This window comes from Glycine soja, chromosome 7 (assembly GCF_004193775.1).
Source record: "Glycine soja cultivar W05 chromosome 7, ASM419377v2, whole genome shotgun sequence".
Taxonomy (NCBI): domain Eukaryota; kingdom Viridiplantae; phylum Streptophyta; class Magnoliopsida; order Fabales; family Fabaceae; genus Glycine; species Glycine soja.
In genome coordinates, this window is record NC_041008.1 from 36,914,183 (window position 1) to 36,923,650 (window position 9,468).

The 9,468-nt window shown below is 31.1% G+C and overlaps 1 protein-coding gene across 1 annotated transcript; it reads left to right on the plus strand.

Moving 5' to 3' along the window:
* The first annotated feature begins 250 nt into the window (after positions 1-250).
* LOC114419400 lies at positions 251-1,197 on the plus strand. The gene has a single exon (XM_028385048.1). The coding sequence runs from the start codon at positions 393-395 to the stop codon at positions 903-905; it is 513 nt and encodes a 170-aa protein (XP_028240849.1). The 5' UTR covers positions 251-392; the 3' UTR covers positions 906-1,197.
* The last annotated feature ends 8,271 nt before the right edge of the window (positions 1,198-9,468 follow it).

Genomic DNA, 9,468 nt, shown 5'->3' on the forward strand with positions numbered 1-9,468 from the left:
TAATCCTTTAAGTTTTCCATTTATTCGTTTATGGGTTATTTGAATATATTTTTTCGATTCACATTAGGTTATATGAGTTTAGAAACACCCTTATTAGCCTGGAAAAGGACAGAAATCAGGCCAAGTGTTTCTCGGAAGTTGGAATCGTTTTAGACTTTTAGTCATAATATTTTAAACATTTTCCTTTATCTCAACTTCCAAAACAAACAAAATATCGTTTCTTAATTCCCCGTATATATACACTCATCTTCCATCTTCTATTCCCCAAGTAGAGAGCCTTTTCTCTTCAACCCCACAAGACCACAACCCATTTTTTCTCCCTTAACCTCAATTTTCTCATCCTATAACAAACTTTTTTATTTCACGTTGTTTTTAATTTATAATTTCTCGTGATGGGCAATTACATTTCTTGCACTTTGGCTCCTCCTTTGATGAAGAACACAAGGGCAAAGCGCGTGATCTTCCCTACGGGCGAAGTGAAGCAATACAAGGAGCAAGTGATCAATGCCGCGGAACTCATGCTGGAGTGCCCTACTCACTTCTTAACCAATTCCAAGTCTCTACACATCGGACGCCGGTTTTCGCCTCTTGGCGCTGACGAGGAGTTGGAGTGTGGCAACGTCTACATCTTCTTCCCCATGAGAAGACTCAATTCCATGGTCACCGCCGCTGACGTGGCGGTGCTCTTCATGGCCGCCAACATGGCCACAAAGCGAATATCTAGTCGAGAAGATTTAATATCACGTGATCACTCAATTGATGTTATTGGAATAAATGATGAAGTCCCAAGGTTGAGCTTGGAAGGGCTTGAGGTTGAGTCAGGGTTTCGGAATAGGTTAAGTTATTGTAGGTCAAGGAAGCCTGTGTTGGAAACCATCAACGAGGAACCCATTTGGTTAAAGTGAAGAAAAGTGAAAGGAAATAGATAGAGGAGTCCAAAACATCAATGTAGGTACGTTAGTAGTAGATCTTTGTTGATGATCATATATACAATTGAATTGTTATGTGATATTTAATTGAAAGACTTTAGAAATAGAGAGCTATTGTAGATTAATGTATTTATATATATACAACACTTTTGATCCTTTATAGAAAAGTTTGATCTAGGAGGTGCACGGTGGATTTGTACAAAATTCATCAGAAAGAATAAAAATTATATGGGTGTATATTGACTTAATTTCTTCTCTCTTTTTTTTCCTTGGAGTGGGATGATCTAGATCTTTTATTGTTTTTTCTCTTTTTCTTGTACATGCAGTGAAACAGACATACGTCATATATAGATTTTAGGCTACCTGATCGCTTTTATATAGAGAGATATATCACACAATGTTTTGAAAAACGGTTCATGACTGTTACGTTGGTTGTATTTATCTGTAATTTTCAACAGTATTATTAAATACACTGAAATCGTAATTGAAAATTTTGAAATCACACTATTTTTTCATTTGAGTCAATCATGTTCAATTAGGTGGAATTATTATATTATTGATAGTTCCTTATGGCACTAATTATTAATTAAGAAATTAAGTGAGGAAATATTTTACTAAAATTATAAGAACGCATTTAAATTTTTTTGCATCTTAATAAAAATATTTATCTTTTTATTTTCTTAACTAATATTCTTGAGCCACTCGTTATCATTATTTGTCTTACTATTAAAACTCCACTCTAAATATTTAACACTCAATATTTGAGCTTTAAACTAGTGGTTAAGATGGAATAGCCACGCCTCAATTGCAACCGCGCGAATATATTAATGTTTGGTTTGACATTTGTTATTAATTTTCAACGACAATATTAATGTTGTGTAAATTGTTCAACCATTTCTTTTTTATCAACTTGTTCAACCATTTTTGTGGTTCGAATTAATGGTCTAGAAAAGTACCCCGGCGTAGGTGGGAGACGAACCAATTCGGAAGTTGCAACACAGAATAGGATGTTAATTAAGCTTGCAAGATACAGTCACCGCGTGGACCATAGAGCGAAATGAGAAGAGGGCCTTTACTAGTTTAGAATAATATTCTTCTTCTAGCTAACACTCTGCGTTTTAAATTAGAAGACTTTGTTTTCATTTTTGCACGTTCGGTCTTTAATTATTTTACACACGTTTCAACCAATAAACAGTATTCCTTACATCTCAAATTTAAAATTGGAAGAATAAGGATAGCTTTTGCATCAAAACTTTATATTTAAACTTGTATTAGATTGCAGGATCACAGACAATACTTCGACTTTTTTTTCCTGTCAAAATGAGCAATTTTGCAAAATTATTCATCAATGCATGTCTCTTAGAAAAATATTTACTTGCAGGGGTGATTTTTGCCATCTAGTTTAGACATCTTAAGACATATATTTAGCGTCGATCAAGTCGATTCTAAAAAGAAAAAGTTGATGCTAAATACCTATTTAATTATTAGCTAGATCTCATATAATCATTTTCACTCAAAATACTAATATTTGGTTTGATTGTTCTTACTTTTTACTATTTGGGTTTCACTATTTTTATTTTTTTATACTAAATTTTAAAATAAAAAATAGTGATTTTTTATATTTATTAGAGAAAGCAAGAAAAAATATTTTCATGTTTAGTGTACCAAGGCGACGCAATACACACAAACACTACTAGAAAATAAACTTTTAACATCGATTTTTTTTGCTTTCAACATCGATTTTTATCTCATGCTGAAACCATTAGTTTTTATCTGATATTGAAACCACCGATGTTAACGAACTCAATGTTGACATATACTACACAATATTGGACTTTTAGAAAAATTGATGTTGTGTCGGATTTAAAAAAAAAATAGATGTTGTTTTATGCCTGACAATATCGGTTTACCTAAAAATTAATGTTGTGTTACACACGACAACATTGGTTTTCTGAAAAAATCGATGTTGTTAGGTGTACCACCACTAAGGTAATATTAAAATACCAATGTTGATTTATGTACCACAACAAACCGATGTTGTTTTTTTGCAATTTTTTTAAATATCATGTTTGTTTTTTAATATTACCTAAACCTGCAACTTAAAAACCAGACCAATCCAAGCAGTTTCACAATACAAACTTTTATATTATTAATGAATAATTACTATCAATTATAAGAAATAGTTAAAGAAAACAATAATATCTTTTGTGTCATCTCCATTAGCAAACAAACACTTAAACCTTGGAATGATCGAAAGATACCATAACACCTTCGATGGGGGGGCCTTTCTTTGTGCTTTTGTCACTACTACACTTGTCATTATCCTTCACTTTATATCGTGATACCCCACACTTGAGGCATTTATCCATTTCTTCAAACTCATTTATGTATAGTATGCAATCATTAGGGCATGCATGAATTTTTTATACTCCATACCCATCGAACACGGTATCTTTTTTATCTGATAGTAACTTTTTGGTAACGTGTTTTCCGTTGGAAGCATACCCTGCATTACCTAAAGTAGTGAAGTGAAGCTTTTGTCACTCCACTCATATTTGACCTTGACATTAACCAGACTTAACACTGCTAACAACAACGTCAAAGACTTCTTGCACCTCAGATACAAAGGCTTCTTCGAATCACTTTCCAATGTATCGTACATAGGGACATGTGCTTGCTGAAAAGACTCTTGTCCAAGATTGCAAATCATATCCTCTAATCGATCTCTAATTTCTACATCAACCAGTTTAGTTTGGGACCCCCTCTACATGTTTGTCAATTCATCATGTCATATCTATGTCAGATAATTCTTCTTAATCCCATCACACAAAAGATGTTTTTGTATGTCATCTAGTACTTGTTGTCTCCCATTCAAATAGTTTATATAAGGACATAAACATTTTTCATCTTTTTTTGGTCGACTTCTTTCAGAGGCAAATTCCAAGAATTGTTCAACACCTTTTTCACACGTAAGGCTCATGCGACTTGCTTTTATCCAACTCCGATCCATCTAATTAATAACTCTATGATACTGACAAAGTTATTCGATGCATGAAAACCTCTCTTTTTTCATTAAAGGTGTTACCCTATCCCATTCAAGAAGACATTTTTTTATAGTAAATTCATATGTAAAAGTTAACTTTCTTTTCTTAGATTTGACAAAATTTTAGCAGAATTTCGTATTGATCACCAAGTACAAGAAATGAAAATGGTGACATGAATTCCACCACCATCAAATATGCACTTGGAGAACAAAGTGAAAGCACTATATCAAAATTTCATCAAATTTAAGAAAATAAAGTTAAACTATATGTATGAATCTACTATAAAAAATGACTCTTCTCAAAATGTCCAAACAAACAATTCAAGATTCAATACATCAATTAATCCAAATTGTCCAAAAGAATGATTATATTGAATATCAAACAGGAAACTGAGGTTCACTCATAATGAACATAACTTGTATATAAAACAATAGTCATTAATCACATAAAACAAGTTATAAAACCATTTGTAACAAAAAAGAGTTTCAAAAGAGTATGAAAGACATTCGTACCTGTGAAGATAGACACTAACAATCTCGAACAATGAATGTTGTGATAACGATGCAAACAGCAAAACAAAAACTGCCTACAAATTTCATTGAACATTAAACATGTTATATTCAAACCTTTAAGAAACTCGTGGTGACATGATATAATTGTATTCTTTTTATCAATCAAAAGGTAGAAGTAGAAGTGATATATGGCTATGATAATTATCACATATATAATATACGGTCATTAGGAAATTTGTGTAGAACAAAATAAGCATTTTCAAAAAAACAACTATGTAAATATTTTTAAAAAAATTGTAGAAGCATATATGTTATGAAGTTTTGATGATGCCAAAGATAAGCGCTTCTCAAGTTTAATTCAATTCAAGAACTCAAAAATTCAAGGAAAATGATGAACTTAGTCCCTAGAATCTTATAGCATTCCTTAATTGATGATGCACAGGTTTGGGCAAAGGATATTTTACAAAAGCATTTTGTGATTTCAAATATATGGTATTTTCTCTCTGGTAATCGATTACCAGTGGCCAAATTCATTTATGAAACAATTTTGCAAATTTTGAATTTAAAATTTAAAGCCTGTAATTGATTACACAAGGCCTGTAATCGATTACCAGAAGTTTTAAATGTTTTATAACAGCCTTTAGAAATTTGAATTTAAATTTTAAAGCCTGTACTCGATTACAACTTGTGTGTAACGGATTACCAAACATGAAAATTCAAATTTCAAATTTAAAGAGTCACAACTCTTCAGAAACTAACTGTGTAATCGATTACAACAATTATGTAATTGATTATCAGTAAGGAATTTTCGACAATAACTCTCAAGAGTCACATCTGTTCAAGAAATTTTTAAATGGCCATCAAAGGTCTATAAATAGGTGACTTGGGTTACGAAATTCCTTAGAGTTTTTCTGAACAACATTGTCTTATCCTCTCATAACAAAATTGTCTTATAACTCTCAAAATATTCCTTGGCCAAAACACTTGCAAATTCAACAAGGAATCTTGATCGATCTTCAATTGTAATATCTTTCTCTTAAAGAGAGAATTCTTCTTCTTCTTATTCAAAGAGATCTGTTTAAGAGATCAATGGTCTCTTAAGTTGTAAGGTTATCTGAACACAAGGAAAGGGTTGTCCCTGTGTGGATCAGACTTTCTAAAAGATATTTTACAAGATAGTGGAAATCTCAAGCAGGTTGTTTGGGGACTGGACGTAGGCACAGGGCGTGGACGAACTAGTATAAAAACTGAGTTTGCATTCTCTCTTCCTTTAAACTTCTTTTATTTATTGCAGTTTATATTTAGCTTTAAAGAACTTTATTTTGAATTGTTCTTGGAGTAATTCTTAATTAGAGTTTCATTATTAATTAAAAAGAGTTAAATTTTAATTGGGGATGGTTTGGTATCTTAATTCAACTCCTCAAGTGTGTAGAAAGTGGGACTCGAATCAATCTAGAAGACTTCACAATCCCCTAAAAAATGAGGTGTGTAAAACTAAGAGTGTATGAACCAAGTTCTTAAATATAGCCAAATTGATCCTCAAGTTCTTAAAAATTCTTGGACCAAATTGATTCATTTGATAAGAACTTGACCAAAATGAACCTTTTAAAAATTTGGGGACCAAATTGACCATAGCTTCCCCTAGAGAGGATCTTTAATTTCATTGTTGAAAAAGCTTAGCAGTTCCTTCAGATTCCATATTGAATCCTAGAAAATAAGGAGGATGAAAGAAAATGATTCTTATTGATTGACTAACTTTATTTTGTGACTGACTTGACTAGGACAAAAAAACAAAAACAAGGTAAGTTGAACTTGCCAATTTGGTGAAGACGTGAGCACCTGAAAAAAGTCGAAGTTATTTTCAAATATATTCGGAGATAACATAAAGTGGTAGAAGATGAAAATAGACAAAGATATGATGAAATACATAGGTGAACTTTCATTTTGCTGCAGAATTTTCTGCATCATGGGTTAAACAGGTGCACTGGTTATTAAGTATACTACACAAGCCATATCATATCCGCAATCATTAATACATATAGTGACTTGAATATATGGAAAGATCACAATGATGCCTACTGCCTAATGTGTTGATGAAATTCTCACACAGCTAGCTAAAACAGTTAAATGTATGTTCAAACACAAAGGGAAATGCCAATGTATGTCTCAGTCTAGTAAAAACAACATTTTCATATCTTTAGACAGTAAGAAACCACTGTCGGGTAGGGGTTGATTACACATTAATCTGTTTTACTCACTTCATACAATAGCCTCTTACATATGTTAGTTCATATGTTTATTTTTCAGATTTTTCAGCATTTATCAATGATCCATTAAATGGGCTTTACCTGCAAATTCCAGCACCATTATTTCAATTAATTGCACCGAGTTAGTTCTCATATGTTATTGCTTTCAGTTACCAATTAAACATATCGAAGGGACATCATAAAAAAATACTACTACACAAGACCTAGTAGTCCCGTGAATATTAACAAATAATTAAGGCATTACCATCGATATTTTTCCAGCTCACAAATTATTAATTTGGCCTATGGTTATACACACCTCTAGTTTCACAATTGCTTCACAAGGCAAGCTTCCTTACCGAAGACTAAGAAATGAAAAATAATTGGACGAAGAAATACTAGAATTACAAACATAAGTGAGAAAAGCAAGGGCGTGGCTTAAGCTTAAGGCTTTAGCGGGTAGAAGATGGCCAAGGCTTCGTGTTGCAGCTTTAAGGAGATTCCTTAGAAAAAACCTGTCAGCATGGTACTCAAACATAGCCACATTGAGAACAATCAGTTGAAACAGTGGCATTGTGCCTTTCTCTAATAATCTCAACAAAAAACAAAATCAAGAGACATAAACACTAGCATTGTGCCTTTCTCTAATAATCTATTTCTATAACGATAAAACGCAAAAAATAGGCATAAACGACGAAAAAACACATGTACACATCCATATAAAAAACAAATGTTAACCTTTTAAGAGAACAAAACCTTGTTGCCGTCATGAGAGTGACACTGATAGAGGTTGTGCAAAAGGTTTCAATGTCGATGGTGAGAGAGTTTTAGGCACCAGACAATTATTATAAAAGATCCAACAATATAAATTTTTAAATAAAACCGATGTTACAAGAAATATCAACATCGATTTTTAAAAAAACTGATGTTCAGTTTTCTCTATGTTTCGTCCAGTCACATCGGTTTTTTAAAAATTGATATTAACACGAATTCGTTAACATCGACAAACTTATGTTAACATCGATTTTTCCAAAAATTAATGTTAACGAACTTGTGTTATTTACAAGTATGCCACCACGATTTTGTTAATATTTTTTTTTAATAAAAAATCGATGTTAATGTAACAATATTAAAATTATTATTTTTAGTAGTGAAGGTGTCACCTTCTTTGTGACAAAACACCTTAAAAGAAGGTGTCAATCAAAGTGGTGCTTCTTGCTACAGATCAAACGAAAAATACAAGGTGTCACTTAAGGTAATGCTCCTACATCCTACATGGTAAAAATTATCATCACAGATAAATAATTTTATAAAACACCCATTTTGATAATTAATTTTGTAAAATAACTCATTATGGTAATTCATTTTGTTGAATTATAATTGAAGCACAATTCTTTGTCAACTTATTTTGCTTTTTTTAAAAAATAAAATTTGGTTTTAGTTAATGGTAAATGGTAATTAATGTCTTGGGACAGTGGTAAAAAAACTAAAAAGAAAAATATTTTTATTAACATACGTAAAATTAGATTATTTATGATCTTTTTATACTTTTCTATAATTTTCACAATAAATACAATTTTTTTAATTCATCAATAATCAATGTTCTAACATCAGTAGTTAGGAAGATTCTTAATTAATTTACCTTTTGTCCCACAGTTGGATTTTTTTGTAAGTGTGTTAATTAGTGCGCTTTGGTATTTGGTTAAGGTTTGATTTTTTTTTTTGAGACCTTAGTTAAGGTTTGATAACTTAATCAACTTAATTTTGATCAGGACAGCCGAAACTGAATTGATACAATGCTCACAGCATCTTTCACTTAAGAACTCAATTTGGGGTTTTAATTCTATTCTAGTGTGTCATTTATTACTATCACATAAGATTTAAGACACTCATTAATTGTTACAGTTTTTAACTTATTTTTAGAGGAACCCATTTTATTTATTTACTTACACGATAACTATCATTTTAACTTAAAACATATTTTCTAATAGTTAAGCAACTTTGGTGATAATTATTGCTAATATAAGTAATTTCTATAGAAATTCTGTAAGAATAAATTTGCTCCAATGACATTTTTAAATTGTTTAATTTTAAGAATTAAGCAACTTCATTATTAGAGATGCTATTAGTAGATCATGCTTTGAATCCTCATTACTAACTATTACAGCTACGATCCAACACTTAAAACGTCCAAATTTGTTGCTAAGTTTCCATCTGTTTTACGTACGTTTAAGAAAAGCTTAGGAACTTATTGCTCTTACGTAAAGCTTTTTATTTTCTTTTTTGACTGTGATTGCGTAAAGCTACGTGAATTAGGAATACACTTATCGACTAAAGAATACCTTTAGAAAATTAATAATGAATAAATATGGGAAATTTTTAAAGGATTTTTTTAAAGTAAAACAAGAAGATTTCAAACAATGTCTAAAATAAAATAAAAAAAATAGAAATTCAAGTGTCAAGTATGTTTGTCTTAATGTCTTTCATGGTCTCAGTGGGAATTCTTAGCCGAAAACTAGCTTTTATATGATTTCTGTTGGAAAATAATATACAAGAAAAAAATATCAATCCAAGAAAATTTGAATTAATTGTTAACGGAATATTTAAAATAAAGTAAATTCAGTGCTTCCAATTAATATAATTAATAAAGAAATAACAAATCAATTAAATGGATGCTATTTTGATGAAAACCAGTGTTATTTTAAGGAAGCTGTAGGGTTGGGGTTATAGAGGATGT

What these genes read in the sequence shown, in the direction of transcription:
- LOC114419400 (XM_028385048.1), top strand. Translation starts at nt 393, where the DNA reads ATGGGCAATTACATTTCTTGCACTTTGGCTCCTCCTTTGATGAAGAAC.